Here is an 18285-nt window from a genome sequence, read left to right as displayed (position 1 = left end):
AGGCCTACAGACCGTGGACTCGATTTGGATGGCGCGGCGGGAGAAGAAATCCAGAGTCAGTTGTCCAACATGTCGGTGATGTTGATGAAGGTTCTTGCTGACTTGGAGGATCTCGCTGTAATACGTCGATCGATTACAGCGATGGAAATAAAATTCTTTGAGTTAGTTACAAGAGTGACTGATGTTGAGACGAATTGATTGTCTGGAGTCTTCGGAGAGGGAATTAACCGCTAATCCGCCCGCGACCAAAGTTGATTTGGTCATCTCCTTGAAAAGCTTGAAGATCTTGAGAATAGAAGCCGCAGGAATAATGTTCGAATTGTTGGAATTCCTGAGCATGAGGAGGGCAGAGATATGGTGAAATTCCTAGACGAGCTTTTCCCGAGTCTGCTCGACATAACAGGCCATAAACTGGAAATCCCAACTCACAGATTTGCTGAGGGAGATAGGCCCCAATCAATCCTGGCCAGATTTCTGAGATCATCCGATAAAGATCTTGTGTTGTGCCAGGCGAGGAGCAAAGGGAATCTTTCTTGGAAGAACCATAATATTTTCTTGCTCCCGGACTTTGCGAGTTCGACAAGAGAGAAACACGATCGGTTCAAGGAATGTAAGAAACTCTTACATCAGCGAAAGATCACTTTTGCTCTGATGTTTCCGGCCAAACTGAGAATAGAAACGAAGTACGGTCACAAAGTATTTACATGTCCCAATCAGGCAATGTCTTTTATTGAATCAATGGGTGAGTAATGCACTGGGTGTTTCTCATGTGAGTGGGTCGACTCGCTGTACTTACTCTGGCTTTTGAGGAAGCTGGGCGTCATTTTGGTTTCTTTTTGCTTTTTGCGTTGGCTCCACCGAGCGTCTGGAGTTTGTTTTGTGAATAACACGTTTCCTTAAAGAAACTTTTGCATTGACGAAAGATTACTTTTGCATTGAAGTTCCCGGCCAGTTTGAGAGTGGACACTATGGATGACCGCAAAATATCTACATGCTCACACAAAGGATGTCATTTATAAAGTTGACGGATTGTGTAAGTCATGGTATATACCTTTATGCGGCCTCCGAGTAAATTGACTCGACCATCCGGGGAACCGGGATGCCAGTTTTGTTTCTTTTTGTATTGGTTCCGCCTAGCGGCTGGAGCTTGTTCTATTGAATAACACTCCATTGGAACAGCTGTGGATTAATCTGTTCGTTCTTCGTGCTTATTCCTCCTGCTGGCTGGAGTTTGTTTTGTTGAGTATCTTTACGGGACACTGGAATGATTACGTCATCCGCTGAAATCATAACAGCCGGCTCACTGAACATTCGTTTGTCTCTCCGAGGAATCTGAATGGTTTTATATCAGCTGGAATTTGTTTTGTGGAAGATCACACCTTTGAGACAGTTCTGTGAATGAATCTACATGTTCTTTGTGTTCATTCTTCCTATTGGCTGGGGTTTATTTTACAAAGTATTTTCTGTTATGTAATTTTGCCTCACAAATTTGTTTGCTCAATTTGTGAGGCAAAATTGAGCAATCCGATGGCAAAGTTGTCATAGGGGCTCGTGGGCTTCATGGACCTTTTGAGTTTAGAGGGATTGTCGCTGATTGGCGCTTTCGTGCGCGGGGTTAATACGCACGTTTTTCTTTTTTCTGTTTGTTTTGTTCGGGGGGAAGTTCGGGGTTTGATTGTTTCACTAATGGGGAATATGGTCTGTATAATTTTGTTTTTGACACAATTAATTTTTTCTACTATATCAAAATGTCAAATGTTAATATGAGTGTACTATCTGTCTCCACATGGAATGTGAATGGGTTGGGGCACCCTATAAAAAGAAGCAAGGTTATTACTTTTCTTAAATATAAGAAATATGATATAGTGTTTCTTCAAGAAACACATCTCTCCCCGCAGGAAGCTGAAGAATTTGGGAAGATATGGGGTGGACATGTGTTTTTTTTAGTGCTGGCTCAAGTAAGAGCAAGGGAATCATTATATTGATTAATAAACATTTACAATTCAAATGTCTCAAACAGACTAAGGATAAATTAGGGAGCGTCATTATTGTTTTAGCTGAAATTCAAGGGCAAAGGTTGATTTTGGCTAATATTTACGCACCTAACGCTGATGATCAGGGCTTTTTTATAGATCTTGAAGGGATGCTGCAAACATGGCACCCAGATCATGCCCTGGTGAGTTTAGAAGTTTTGCCATATACAGAGAAAAAGAAATCATATAGCTGGTGCCTTAATGTGTCCCTTTTGCAAAATCCTGATTTCCAACAAATGTTAAAGACTGAAATCAATGTTTATATGGAGACCAACTGGTCCTCAGTATCCTCTGTGGGCGTAGCTTGGGAGGCACTTAAGGCGGTTCTTAGGGGTCAGATCATACAGTATGCCTCATTCACCAAAAAATCCAAAGCACAAGAACTTGTGGAGTTGGAATGAAATATTAAAAGTGCCGAGGCAGAGCTGAAGTGCCGTATGTCATCTGATGGCCTCAGAGAATTGACCCGATTGAAATATAGATATAATACTATTTTGTCGCGGAAGGTGGAGCTTTGGTTGTTCAGGGCAAGACAGTCATACTTTGAGTCGGGAGACAAAGCAGGAAAACTTTTGGCTAGATATATAAAGCAGAGAGTGTCTTTTTCTACCATTCCCTCGGTGAAATCTGCGGGTGGTGAAATATTTACCTCGGCCATTGATATTAATAATGCTTTTAAAGAATTCTACTTTGATCTCTATAGTTCCACGTCTTCGTCTACTGATGAAGATATTAGGAACTTTGTGGAACCAAAAAAATTATCTTGATTCTGAGATAACCTTGGAGGAGCTTGATAAGGTAATTAAGGCCTTGCCTACAGGCAAGGCTCCGGGGCCTGACGGCTTTTCCTCTGAGTTTTTCAAATCTTATGCTACAGAACAGAAGTTATGACATCACTTATACATATAGATCAGGTGGGGTTTATTCGAGGCCATAGCTCTTCTGATAATATTAGGCGTCTCATCAATATCATGTGGTCAGTAGCGAATGATCAATCTCCGGTCGCTGCCATCTCACTTGATGCCGAAAAGGCATTTGATATGGTAGAATGGGATTATCTTTTTAAGATTTTGGAAATGTATGGGTTCGGGAATACATTTATTGGATGGATTAAGTTACTTTATAGACACCTTGTAGCAGCGGTACAAACAAACGGGTTAATTTCAGATTATTTTACTCTGGATAGGGGCACCTGGCAGGGTTGCCCTCTTTCCCCATTATTGTTCTGTCTTGCCCTGGAACCATTAGCAGCTGCGATAAGAAAGGAGGATGATTTTCCAGGGGTGATTGCGGGAGGTGTGGCGCATAAGCTTCTGCTTTACACAGATGATATTTTATTATTCGTCTCCAAACCTACTAGACCTATGCCTTGCCTCCACAGAATTATTAACTCACTTTCCAAGTTCTCAGGATACAAAGTCAATTGGTCTAAATCCGAAGCTTTGGCTTTGACAGCGTACTATCCAGTAACGGCCTTCCAGCCAGGTGCCTTCCAGTGGCCCAAACAGGGAATTAAGTATTTGGGAATTTTATTCCCAGCAAATTTGTCTGATTTAATCAGAGTTAATTTTGATCCCTTAATAAAAAGTTTTTCGAATGATGTGGAAAGGTGAGCTTCATTACACTTATCGATGATTGGGAAGGTTAATGTTATTAAAAATGAATTGTATTTCAAATTTCAACTACCTGCTACAGTCTCTCCCTGTAGATGTCCCCCTCTCTTATTTCAAGCAATTTGATAGCATACCGAAGTCCTTCATTTGTAATGGTAAGCATCCCAGGTTAAATTTCAATAAATTACATAGGCCGATTGACAAAGGTGGGTTAGGCCTACCAAAGATTTTTTTTTTTATTATTATGCATTCGGTCTTAGACATTTGGCTCATTGGTCGCTTCCACCTGAGAGAGCCCCTCCCTGGTTTTGTATTGAAAAGGAAGTTCTTGCCCCTATCTCGCCACTGCAAAGCCTTTCGATTAAACTAGCCGGAGAGGTTAAATCGCACCCCATTATTTTGCATTTGCACTCGATATGGACAAAAGTGTCCAGAGTGTTTAATTCTGATATTTATTTAAACGTAGCCTCGAGCATATGGCTGAACCCTAAACTACGTATTAATAAGTCCCCTTTTTGTTGGTCAGATTGGATTGTGAGGGGGGTTAATACACTTGGTGACCTATATGAGAGTGGAGTATTGAGACCTTTTGAAAATTTGGTTCAACATTTTGGCATTCCCAAATCTCAGTTTTATAAGTATTTACAGCTGCGCCACCTACTCTGCACTGTTTTTGGGAGTGGCACGCAACCCCCCAGTGCGGCAGATACTCTGGGAGTGGTGATTGCTGCTTTTGGGAAGGGTCATGAGGCATCAGTGTATTACTCCCTGCTAATTCAGAGTCTGGGGGATGGAACTTTGAATTCTCTCAAAAAAGTATGGGAGAAAGATCTAAACTTGACATTGACATTGAAGGAGGGGGTGTGGGCTAGGATCCTAAAAAAATGTCAAGTCTGCATCTAGAAAGTTACTTTATAGACACCCTGTAGCAGCGGTACAAAAAAATGGATTAATTTCAGATTATTTTACTCTGGATAGGGGCACTCGGCAGGGTTGCCCTCTTTCCCCTTAATTGTTCTGTCTAGCCCTGGAACCATTAGCAGCCACAATAAGAAAGGAGGATGATTTTTCTGCGGTGGTTGCGGGAGGTGTGGCGCATAAGCTTTTGCTTTACGCAGATGATATTTTATTATTTGTCTCTGAACCTACTAGATATATGCCTTGCCTCCACATAATTATTAATTCCTTTTCCAAGTTCTCAGGATACAAAGTCAATTGGTCTAAATCCAAAGCTTTGGCTCTGACAGCCTACTGTCCAGTAACGGCTTTCCAGCCGGGCGCCTTCCAGTGGCCCAAACAGGGTATTAAGTATTTGGGGATTTTATTCCCAGCAAATTTGTCTGATTTAGTTAGTGTTAATTTTGACCCTTTAATAAAAAGGTTTTCGAGTGATGTGGGCAGGTGGGCTTCATTACATTTATCTATGATTGGGAAGGTTAATGTTATTAAAATGAATTGTATTCCAAAATTTAACTACCTGCTACAGTCTCTCCCTATAGATGTCCCCCTCTCTTATTTCAAGCAATTTGATAGCATAGCGAAGTCCTTCATTTGGAATGGTAAACGTCCCAGATTGCATTTTAATAAGTTACATAGGCTGATAGACAAAGGTGGGCTAGGCCTACCCAAGATTTTGTTTTATTATTATGCGTTTGGCCTCAGGCATTTGGCTCATTGGTCGCTTCCACCTGAAAGAGCCCCTCCCTGGTTTTCTACTGAACAGGAAGTCCTTGCCCCTATTTTGCCACTGCAAAGCCTTTCTATGAAAGTAACCGGAGAAGTTAAATCACATCCCGTTATTTCACATTTGCACGTGATTTGGACAAGAGTGGCCAGAGTATTTAATTCGGACATTTATTTAAATGGCTGAACCCCAAATTATGTATCAACAAGTCCCCTTTCTGCTGGTCAGAGTGGATTGTGAGGGGGGTTCCTACACTCGGCGACCTGTATGAGAGTGGAGTGTTGAGCTCTTTTGAGAATGTGGCTCATCATTTTGGGATTCCAAGATCTCAGTTCTATAAGTATTTACAGCTGCGCCACATGCTCTGTACTGTTTTTGGGAGTAGCACACACACCCCTAAAGCGGCAGGTGCTTTGGGAGAGGTGATTGCGGCTTTTGGAAAAGGTCATGAAGCATCAGTGTATTACTCCCTGCTAATTCAGAGTCTGGGGGATGGAGCCTTGACTTCTCTCAAGAGAGTATGGGAAAAAGATTTGAATTTGGTATTGGACGATGGAGTGTGGACTAAGATTCTTAAAAATGTCAAGTCTGTATCTAGAGATGCAAGGGTTAGCCTTATGCAATTTAAGATTTTACATAGATTTTATTGGACCCCCTCTAGATTATATAGGCTTGGTCTTAAAGACACTCCCACTTGCTGGCGATGCCAATCAGAAGTTGGAGACACTACCCATGTCTTTTGGGGGGGTGTTAAGATCCAGGAGTTTTGGTTGAGGGTTCGGAGTTATTTGTGTGATGTTTTGAACATTCAGGTTTTTCTTTGTCCCAGACTCTGTATTTTGGGTGATGGGGCGGTCATGAATTTAGGGGATAATCACATTAAAAATTGGGTTCTGACCAGTCTCATGATCGGCAGGCAAGTAATTTTAAGGGGTTGGAAGTCAAGTGGAACACCCTCTTTTTCGGAGTGGTGTGTGGAAATGGGGAGGGTAGCTGCATTTGAGGAAGCGGTAAGTAGAAGGCTGGGGTTTAGGGACTTATTTGTTAAAAAATGGGGCAAATATTTAGTTTTTTGGGGGGACTTTCGGGGAGGGGATGTGGAGAGTGTAGTTTAGTTTAATCATGTATGCTTATTTTATTTATTTATTTACATTTTTTTGGGGGATTGTGTGTGTGTATTATGTGGGACCACATGGGTGTTTGTTAGGGGTCAGGGTGGGATTGTATTAGTGGGGTTTAAATGTAAAATGTTGATTCTTTATATATGTGTTGAGTTTTTCACTGTCATGTGCATATGAATCAATAAAAATGTTAATTACAAAAGTCTGCATCTAGAGATGCAAGGGTTCGCCTTATGCAATTTAAGATTTTACATTGATTATATTGGACCCCCTCCAGATTGTGTAGGCTTGGTCTTAAAGACACACCCACCTGCTGGCGATGTCAATCAGAGGTTGGAGACATAACTCATGTCTTTTGGGGGTGTGTTGAGATCCAGGAGTTCTGGTTGAAAGTTCAGAGTCTTATATGTGATGTATTGGGCACTCGGCTTTCACTTTGCCCCAGACTCTGTATTTTGGGCGATGGGGTGGTCATCGACGTTGAGATTCGGCACATAAAGAGTTGGGTCCAAACGAGCGCCATGATCGCCAGACAGGTTATCTTAAGGGGTTGGAGGTCGGTTGGAGCGCCCTCATTTCATGAGTGATGCTCGGAGATGGGGAGAGTGGCGGCCTTTCAGGAAGGGATGTACAGAAGGCTGGGAAATCTGGGGTTATTTGATAGGAAATGGGGCAGATATTTGGCCTTTTTGGAAGGCTTTCGGGGAGGGGTAGTGGAGAGGGATCTCTAGTTTTAAATATGTGTGTGCAATTTGATTATTTTTTGAAAATATGCTTTTTATTTATTTATTTATTTATTTATTGTGTGTGCGTTTTATTTTATTTTTTTTTATTTTTTTCAAATATTTATGACCACTGGGGTGTGTCTGTGTCGGGTGGGGGTGTTCGGGGGAAAGGGTTTAATTGTACATAATTTGATTCTGAATTTTCTGTGATGTTTATTTAATTTGTTGAATGGAATCAATAAAATGTTTTAATAACAAATAAACAAATATTAATATATTTAAAAAAATAATAATAATAATAAAAAAAATCTAAACATATTAAACCACTCAGTTAATAAAAGTGCTTTCAATAGTCTCTGGACCAGAGAGAATGAGACATTAAGTTCCAGTAATTTGTGCCTATTCAAGCAGGTAGTAGGTGTTGTTTCACAAAAGCCATTGCCGTGGCCGGAGTATCAAATTTGTGTTCAGCGCCGTTCTTTGTGATTCTGAAGCCGGTAAGACCCTTTAGACCATACTTAACATCTGGCATGAGCCTCAGTAAACGTTTCACCTCATAGTAAGCAGCCCGCTTCTTGGCAATCTCAGGCGGAAAGTCTGGGAAGACGAACACAGTTTTGTCTCTGAACTTAAGCTGCCCACCCCGGCTCACATTTCGCCAGATATCCTCCTTAACATCGTAGCGATGAAAACAAATAACGAAGGCTCATGGACGGCTACCCTCTAAAGGCTTCGGTGCAAGTGTGCGATGAGCAAGGAGTGGAAGTTCGGGCAGATCAAATATTTCCGCCAAAGCATCTGCCACAAACTTAGTTGGTTGTTGGGCCTCCAAACCTTCCGGGACTCCCACCAGGTGAAGATTAGATCTGCGGGAACGACACTAAATCGATGCACTTAGCTTGCAGTGAAGCGATCTCTATCTGAAGAGAATCAACCATAGGCTTGAGCAAGTGAAGACTGGTTGTCCATTCTGAGGTAGCGGTCTCTAGGCTTGTTAAGCGCTCACTCTGGGTTTTGAGATCTTCTTTCAAAGTTGAAAATGTGTTGTGCATTTCTTCTCGTACCAGGGATATTTCACCTCGAATTTCAGCGGCGTGCACGTCAAATTTTGCGTGGATTCCACTTTCAAGCCTGCCAATGGCAGCCATAATCGCAACACCCTCAGGCGAGGAAAGTTAATCACACTTTGCCGTTTCCAGAGACAAGCCGCCGGCAACAGCCGAATCAGCCTTCTTTTGTCATTGGGCTTTTGAAGATATTGTTGGAACTCGAATAAGAATTACAATAATTGTTAGAAGTGTCCAACAAATACACGAGGAGTTAAAAGAATGCTGTATCAAGTGTTAAAACAAAATTTAAAAGCCGATTTGCGGAGCTCATGACTTATGCAACCTCACATGGCGGATGCTAAACCGGAAGTCCCCGAACATGCACCACTGTTTAATATGTTTGGAACATGTGCAGATAACCGCTAGGCCACAGCTCCAACTTCAGCTCTCCTTTTTAGTTTCAAACAAAGCCCAACCACTTTTATTTTTAAAAGAGATCATTTTCCTGTCATCTCCTCACTAAACAGTTAGCTGCTCGATTGTATAAATCCCTCAGAACACAAAACACAGCAGTTCCACACAATTACTTCACTGCCTGCTCTGTCACACAGTATCAGAGGTCTAATTCCATTCAATAATAATTACCTCAACAATACACTTCGCTAATCTCTGAAGAGCAACTTTGAAATGTATTAATAAAAGCAATAAATGTAGTCATCAGACATTACTAATTAATTTGTAAGCATAAAAGCAGGACACTACGTGAATTTTGTACAAATATGACCACAGAGGCATTTGTTTTTTTCCATGTCTTATGGAAAAACAGGCACACTTGATCCACACCCATTCATTTTCAGTCAAGAGAGAAGCTCTAATTGCTGCAAATTGGCATTTCACAGCGATCTGTTTATTGATTCTTTCTTAGACTGAACGTGTTTCACCGTCTGCTGTTCTAGCAGCCCAAATCCCCGTGTAAAAAATTATGAGACACAAATAGAAACCAGATTGTCAAAGACTGAAAAATATCTTTAAAATACAATTACCACAGCCAGACACACCAGCCTATGAAAAGAAAGTGTACAATTTAAAGTTTTAACTTCTGAACTTTCAATCCATTCTGAGCAATGAAACAAGTCCACATTTTCTAAAAGTGCTGCAAAAACAACATCTTTCACACACTCTCTGACACTTAAAGGTGCTGTAAGTGATTTCAGCCATTCTACTTCCACGAGACTGAGCTGTTGAATTAGCCACGCCCCCTCTTTCCAAAACCCCACACTCCAAGATAACAAATTAGTTTTATTGAGACCAACATCAAGCAGAAACTGTTGTTTAAAACAACAGCAGCAAAAAAGCGCTCTCAACAGACAACTGTTATGAACAACATGGCTGAAAAATGGCAGTAAGCCTCAATAATTTGCTGCAACTACAATACTATAAGAATACGCAAAATATTGACAGGCCGAAAGCGTCATTGTCCACGGACCGCGGACACATTTCTATTTGCTTTTTACAGAGTCTAGTGCTGTCTCAGAGACAAGTGAGATTTCTTAAGACACTTTTTTCATCAATATCTTTCAGGGAGTTGGAACTCACAGCACCTGAAATATTAAACTGGCTGTTTTTGCTACTGTGCTTTTAAATAGTCTTATGTAAATTACTTCTGTTATGATTGGCTAACATCCAGGTTCACACTGTCATTCATCAGGGAGGGCAAAGTTGTTGAATACCCAATTGGCATTAATATGCAAACATGGGCCTTCATGTTAATGTGCTCATTGTTGTGACTTCATAATGAATGAAGCATTCTGCAGCTTTTTTTTATAAATGTCTGCCCTAACAGAAATGTACCATGGTAATCATAGTTTGAAAAAAATTACCATTCTTTTTACCATTCTTGTCACTACTGTAAAACCGTAGTTTTTACCTTTTATCACTGTAAATTTATATTTTTCTCCTTGAAGCAGTGTAAGACAGAACAGTCCTTGGGCTATAAAAGCTAAATGCAGTTCCACAAATAAAGCAAAACACAGGTGTCTTAAGAAGTGTTTTAACAGTTCTTTTATCTTTATGGGACATGTCGCAGCAGACCATGACGTCCGTATAGCGTATGTTTACTTAAGAAAAATGTTAAACTTTGAAAAACAGCGCAGACAGATGCAAAAACACATTCGGTATGAACGCCCCTAAGAAGATTACAGAAAAAAAAAAATCTGATAGTGGTGACTAATATCATGCTAATGTCAAGTTATTTAACAATGGTTATCATGGTAAATTTCTGCAAGGGTGGGTGGATTGGGGAGGAAGGTTTGCGTTGCGGGTGTTAAGAGTATGTCTACATAGTTGAGTATATTTCAAAAGAGCAAGGAAAATACTGTTTTCCCATTTTGTCCCCTTTAACACAAGGCATATAGAGATATTTAATCTCTTCTGTAAAGTGCTGCACCTTTAAGCACTCTCTGGCAGGTTCATTTTATCAAACCTATGTGTAGGATCTTCTAATCCTCAAGTGGAAATCCATGAACTCTCAGGGGGGATGAGAGACAGACCCTTTTGCTAATCAGAGGCGATAATGACCGGACCATTTATCATGGTCTTGCTAATCAATTTGACAATATTCAGAGAAGAGGCCAGTATTAGCTCTACCCAAAACAAACGTGACAAAGAACACTCCACTGCACTAAAACAATGCATCAGCATGGCTGCAGCTTTCCAGAAAATTAAAACGTTCACGGCATCCTTCTGTCAGAGTGTCTCCTGCTCCAGAGAGCTGATTAAATATGACAGGCAGCAACAACAGCAAAAAAAGAGAGAAAAAAATATGGAGGCAGCGTCAGGGAAACAGCATCTGCAAAATTCGGCTGCATCCATCTCTCCTGATATCGCTTCATAAAATGCTACAGGGAGGACACAATTACACAATTGTCTCCAAGATGAAATAATAATGAATGATGAACCAATGACAGAATTATTAAAGTTTAATGTATTTCACGGTGATACATCCTGTTTAAATTAGAGCCTGGATAGGAAACGCGCCATTATGGGTGGAAATCATTTCCCTGTGGTACATAATTGAAATTACATCCTGGCTGCCACTGAAGGTGGATGAAGACAGGTGGTGTGGTGTGTGTGTATATCTGTATGTGAGATGATCTTGCTCTGACTGTAATGTAAAAGAAACAAAAAAAAAAGCCTCTTTCAAAGACAGCTAGGATAATGTGCATTATGTCTTTTCAAAGGATTTTCGAGTTAAGTGGATTTTAAATGCAACTTGCATATATAAAGGGTGGCCCAAAAAAATGGGGCCACTACTTAGGCAGCAAACTTAGGTGCTTCTCTTTCGCCATGTGGCCCCGATTTACTTGTTTATTTATTTGTAGCAAGTTGTTGCTCACCATGACATCACAGTGACATCATTTTGATGTTTACAAAAAGTCATAGAAATATGCCAAAAATAGTCTTTATGCATTTTTAAGATATGAGCAATCAAACATAGTGGCCCCATATTTTTGGGCCACCCTATATATATACACTATATACTAATATATATATATATATATATATATATATATATATATATATATATATATATATATATATATATATATATATATATACACACTATATATATATATATATATATATATATATATATATATATATATATATATATATATATATATATATGGGCTGTCGATTTAACGTGTTAATTCAGTGCGATTAATTATATAAAAAATAATGCGTTAAAAAAAAATAACGCAATTAATCATGTCCCCAGACCGTGATAAGGAATAGTCCTTCCATCTGAGCAATTCAAGCTTGAAGTAACACCTGTTTTATCCAGGGGGAGTAAGCAAAACTTCAGCTGTTTGGGCAACGCGGTTACACAGAGAACAAACCACACTCACCGACAGCAAACAAAACAAGATGAGAACACGTTCTTGCGTCCAAACACGAACAAAATACGAATGCAGGGATCTCAAGACGTGTTTTTCTAAGCTTCAAACCATGTTTAACTTGACACAGTGGCCTAAAAACTGTATGTTTATGACGCAATGCAAATGAGACGCTCCAAAAAAGCCTGACGCAGGTGTGCATTGATGCGTCCTTAGAAAAGCCCTTATAATAAATATATCTCGGACTGATTGACAAATTCAATTGCAAAATGGATTGTGTGAACTGTAGGCCAATGATAGGCAGATGACTTAAGTTCAATAATATAGAAATAAACAAAATATTGCATGCTAAAGCCACTTTTTGAATTGTCTTTCTGGTAACACTTTACAATAAGATTCTATTTGTTAATATTAGTTAATGCATTAGGTATCATGAACAAACAGTGAACAATATATTGTTTACAGCATTTATTCATCTTAGTTAATAAAAATACAACTGTTGATTTTAAGTTCATGTTAGTTCATAATGCATTTACTTATGTTAACAAACACAACTTTTGATTTGAGAAATGTAATAGTATATGTTGAAATTAACATTAAGATTAATAAAAGCTGTAAAAGTATTGCGTATTGTTAGTTCATGTTAACTAATGTTGTTAACTAATGTTGTTAACTATTGTTAACAAATGGAACCTTATTGTAAAGTGTTACCATCTTTTTTTAATGCTTTACTCATGTGCCACAATGATGCATTTTAATTATCTATATTATTATTTTTTACAATATATGTTTTATTTATAATGATTTAAATATAACTAAGCATTTAATCAGTATTTATTGAATTATTGTTATTTGAGGGGCTTTCTAAACAAATATTTATATATACGATCAATTGCAATTAATTCAATAAATTAATTGGTATACCATGTAATTAATTTGATTACAAATTTTAAACGATTGACAGCCCTACTATATATATATAGTTGGTTAAAAAAATGGTTTGTCTAAAATGCTTGTCTAAAATTTGGTCAGTACATTTAAATTATGCAGACCACCTTTCAAATATAATTTGCTTTAAACAGAACATTCTGTCATAATCTACCCATCCTCATGACACTCAAACCTCGTCTGACTTTTTTTTTTTCTGTGGAAAATGTTGCCACACATTCCATTAAATTGCATGGTGATCACTGGCTGTGGAGTTCAGTTGCAATTTTGCTTGGTTTATTAAGAAAATCGGCCCCTTGTAAGCTAAACAAAAACTGTACCACTAGACTAAATGTTCTTTGTTATTTTTGTTTTTCCTTTGGTCATGTCTTGTCTCGCATAGGACACCAAGGACTGAGCCAAAACAAAACAAAACAAAACAAAACAAAAACAAATAAATAAATAAAAAGTATGCGGATAACGCCCCTGGCCTGGGTTTACACTTACCGCCTGCTTGGATTTGGAAATGTCATCCATTTGGACATGGAGGTCTTCGATCTCCACTTCCATAGACTTTTTGGCTTTGACCGCAGCTGCACATGTAAACTCAGACTCCTCAAGCTGTGAAGCACACACACACATAAATAAAATCAGTTTACAAACAGTTTGTGAGGTTCATTCCTTACTACTGGACATCACGTATGATGTCTTAACAGCAAACCCCAGGAGAGCTGTGGAACAGAGATCGGACCTGGTTTTTGAGCTGCGCAATCTCTCTCTTGCTTGGAGCGTTGTTCTTCAGGTGATCCAGCATGATCTGAGCGTCAGCCAACAAGGCCTTTGTGCGCTTCAGGTCTTTCCTCAAACGCTTCTCGGTTTCCACATCTCTATGGCTCACCTGAAAGTCACCAAAGACAGTTACGATTTATATACTCTTTAAAATACCATCCACACTCAAAGGAAATGACTACAGGCATAAATTATGATTTTGGTAAAATTTAACAATTGTGACTTTCAAAGAATATCCAAAAAGCATCTGAAAAATGTCAACAACTGAGTTGTTAATAAAAAAAATAAATAAATAAAATCACTTTTATTATGTATACAAATGTGTGCTAAGATAAATGGCATATTTTAACATGAAATAGTACAAAGTATGTAAACAGTATGCAAAATCTAAATTTTTGTTTTCATATGGCAAAGTTCCTTTTTGCTAAAAGGAAAAATTGTAGCATATTAGTAGTACCTTCCCTTATGATTTAGCATATACAGCAGTACAGGATTATTCTTGGCCTAAAATTTAAGGGATAAGACTATGCATGTGTGGGGGGGTGGGGGCAGTTGAGTGCTGTACCTGCTCCTGAGCACTCATTAGCTTTGCTTCCAGATCTCTCCTCTCACGCAAGACTTTCTGTTTGTCTTCATACTCCTCCTCCAGCTGCACCTCCATTTGCTTGAGCTACACACACACACACACACACACACACACACACCATAAAAGACCATCATAAGACCCACTTTGTGAAGTGGGTCTGCTCAGAAGTGTCAATCCAATTATATGCCACAATATCAGATATATAAACATAGTGCCAAAATGTGTCTTTAGATAGATCTGAGCACCTTTAAGTGTCAATAAAGAGAGTCTGTCATGAGGATTAGGGTAATTATGGGATGCACAGTACTTGATTGGTTAAGTGGAGAGTAGAGAAAAATTAACCACACGTGAGAAAAATAAAATAGCAGCTCCATGAATTATACATCAAAACAAAACTCAATGAGTTTAGCTTATCTGCACAGCAAAGACATGGCTCAAATGCGCAGCCGCTATCTGCTAGCTGTGCTCAATGTTCTGAACAGCACTGAATGAGAATTTTTATTCAATATGTCTTGTTTATTTATGTCGTACGAGCTTTGCATAAAAAACGAACATCAGCGATTCAAATATTTTAAACAGAACACATTTGCACTTCAAAAACTGAAGTTTTAAACATTCTGAGGATGGTGTTTAGGAGTGTTAGCCGGTGATCTATAATTTATAAAAGAAAAGGTCTTACGAAAGCTTTGCACATGTTATACTTTAGAACATATCGAATCATACAAAATACCCTGACACTATTACATGCCCTAAGGTTTCACAAATAAAACAAAAAAACAAACATACACAAAACTAAAAAAGAAAGAAAAAAACAAACCAAACAAATCACAAAACAACAAAACCAAACAAAACAACAAAACCAAACAAAGCCAAACAAAACACAAAACAAGAAAACCAAACAAAACTACAAAACCAAACAAAACACAAAACAACAAAACAAACAAAACAACAAAACCAAACAAAGCCAAACAAAACACAAAACCAAACAAATCCAAACAAAATGCAAAACAAGAAAACCAAACAAAACAACAAAACCATACAAAGCCAAACGAAACGCAAAACAAGAAAACCAAACAAAACAACAAAACCAAACAAAGCCATGAAAAATGCAATAATGAAAGAATGTGAATATGCTAAAGATACAGAGTAACGTACCAAAAGTCAAAAGTAAGGTCAGTTAAGGGTGTCATACCTTCTTACTGCAGGACTGTCTGATCTCCTCCACCTCATCATCTTTACTCTCAATCTCTTTCGAATGTGTCTGCCTCAGTCTCTCCATCTCCATCTCCAGACGCAGCTTGGCCTGCAGGTCACAACATCAGCACCTTAGTGCATGCAAATCTCCACCTTCTGCATGTATCCATGCAATGAAATATAGTGGAATACACATTCTGTGCATACAGATGCATATGCAAAATAGCCCTCTGGTTGAGGCCAATAAAATGCTTCATAATAATTATTATAATGTATGCAGTATTGACAGTTTTTTCATACTGACACATTAGCCGAATCTACATGCATTAGCATATCATGCATGACAGGTGAAAATTGTATGCATGGATAATGGGCATTATTTCAAGAAATAATAAATTAAACATCAGCCAGAAAAATACAATGTATACCTAATAATGAAACCCTTATTCGCATGTGAGTAGCTGGTCGAAGTGTGGCGTGTATCTGTGTGTTTACTAAGTTATAATTTGGGACAAAATCTTCCCCAAAAGTGAGCTAAATATGACATCCCTTTGGAGATGTCCGGGGATGTTCTCAATTGTAAAAATTATTAATATATAAAATACATAAAAAATAATGTATTTATATTTTTTTAATGCAAAACGTTTTTTTTAGACATAGGGTTAGAGTTTGGGTTAGTCTGTTGTAATTATAATTCACTTTATTTAAAAAAACAACAACTACAGAACTCTATTGTATGGCCTCATTGAGACAGCTAAGTGAACTAGGGTAGGGTAGGGTTAGTATACAAGCAACAGAAGTCAATAGAAAGTTCACACCATGATAGAAAAAACAACAGTGTGTGTGTGTGTATGTTTGATTACCTGCTCCAGCATCTGAATGGTGCCTGCCTGCTCATCAAGCTCTTCCTCCTGATCTTTGACCTTTGCCTCAAGGTCGCGAATCTGCTTTTTAACCTTGGCCAGTGAGGCCTCGTCCTTTGACTCCTGTGAATTCAGATCCTGTAGCTCTGCCTCCATCTGTTCCAGCTTTAGATTGACAGCACATATCTCCAGATCCTTATCCTGAGGGAGCAGAGGAAAACTAATTTACAATAACACTGCCTGGGCCCAGAACACACAGGCGCATGTACGTCAGGTTGGGAAAAGTCTGTGAGAGAGAGATATCAAAACAAGGGATGATATAAGAGAGGTGGCTGACCTCCAGTTGTTGTCGAAGGCTGAACACTTCCCCGGTCAGCATGTCTTTCTCTCTGCTCAGTTTATCCCGTTGACTCCTTTCTCTCTGCACCTCCTCCTGAGCCTGGGTCTGCTCCGAGTCAAACCTGCATGCATTACACACCCATTCAACAACCTCAATCTCAGGAGACAGGAAACTCATATCTTCTCAGCGTGTAAAACTGCAATGTTTGACTGTGATCAGATGGTCAATACATGTAAGTAGCACTGTGTAGAGCAGTGAGAAACATACTAAATCTAAATTCCACCAGCAGCTCATCTCTAATCTTAAATCAAGAGATGCAAAGATGCAAATAATACATAAATATCAGTTCACTTTTGCATTTTAGGACAGACTGCTTTCATACCAACTGCGAACCGAACATGAACCGTACCCCAAACCACCTGTTTAAGCTGATTCATCGGTGGACAGACGAGTTCAGAAACCAACTATCCTCTTCAACTCTGGAGAATTTTTGGCTGTCGCCTGCCATTTTTCACATTCAAATTTAAAAGCTCACCATTTACACATACTGTAGACTAATTTCAGAAACCCCCAAATAAAAATAAAAAATGACTCCAATTATTCATAAATAATATTGTATATGTTTACAATCTTATGATGAACAGAATAAAAATAAAAAAAATGTGTTGTCCTAAATTTGTAAGCATGTAATTCTGGTTCTGTTCACTCCAGCTCCCTCCCAAAAGTCTTATTTTATTCCACTAGATGGCAGCTAGTACTAGACTTTTTTTTTTTTTTCCTCTATCCATCACAAAATACCGATCTGAAATCTAGGTGGTGCAGACAAGTAAAAAACTGGTTCATTTTTTAGAAAACTGCCTAAGGTAAAAGCAGATATACATTTTTTTGCTATTCGGGGCAGCAGTGATCGGTGCATAAAAGTGACGTTTGTATTTGATGTCTTTCAGATATCATATTTCACTTTCTGATTCTTTTGAAAATCTTTCAAACTGTGGTATTAGGGCAAAAAAATACCAAAACCACATGACCTCAAGGTGGCGCTGATTTTGTTATTATATGTACCATAAATGCAGAAGTGATGGTTATCTATGAAAAGTTCAGATTCTAATCTTTCAAACGAAACCCCATATGCCTGACTTATGCATTCAGAGACTTGAACGTATTAAGCGTAAACTTTTTTCGCAACATAGTGCCCCCTTTTGAATTTGCCAGCAGATCCGCAGAGTTTAACAGGCCACACAAACTGAACTCTGCAATCAGCTGGATTTGGCTCTGAACCAAAAACTCTCATGTGAAAGCACCCCAAGATGACAAAGCACAGGACTAAAGCCATTTAAAACAAACTCCTTAAGTTAAGAAAAAACTTTAACTAATTTTAACTAAAGGTTTAATTATCTTAAATATCAACTGGGCACAGATCTTTTGCAGAAGTATAAAACACCATACCAAACCATGAAAATATGAC

General features: G+C 38.7%; 1 protein-coding gene across 12 annotated transcripts in view; it reads right to left on the bottom strand.

Annotated features, from left to right (window-relative positions):
• The window catches only part of myo18ab (myosin XVIIIA b), a 172996-nt gene that overhangs the window by 26402 nt on the left and 128309 nt on the right, over nt 1-18285 (bottom strand). For all 12 annotated transcript variants that reach the window (XM_051665907.1, XM_051665908.1, XM_051665909.1 and 9 more), the window contains 6 exons: nt 16818-16941; nt 16481-16681; nt 15616-15726; nt 14403-14507; nt 13800-13946; nt 13556-13669 (listed from right to left, as the gene is read on the bottom strand). In XM_051665907.1, coding sequence (XP_051521867.1) covers nt 13556-13669; nt 13800-13946; nt 14403-14507; nt 15616-15726; nt 16481-16681; nt 16818-16941 — 802 coding nt within the window. The remainder of the gene's footprint in view (nt 1-13555; nt 13670-13799; nt 13947-14402; nt 14508-15615; nt 15727-16480; nt 16682-16817; nt 16942-18285) is intronic.

The sequence above is a fragment of the Myxocyprinus asiaticus genome, chromosome 31 (genome assembly GCF_019703515.2).
Source record: "Myxocyprinus asiaticus isolate MX2 ecotype Aquarium Trade chromosome 31, UBuf_Myxa_2, whole genome shotgun sequence".
In the NCBI taxonomy this organism is placed as follows: domain Eukaryota; kingdom Metazoa; phylum Chordata; class Actinopteri; order Cypriniformes; family Catostomidae; genus Myxocyprinus; species Myxocyprinus asiaticus.
This window is presented reverse-complemented; position numbering and strand designations above follow the sequence as displayed.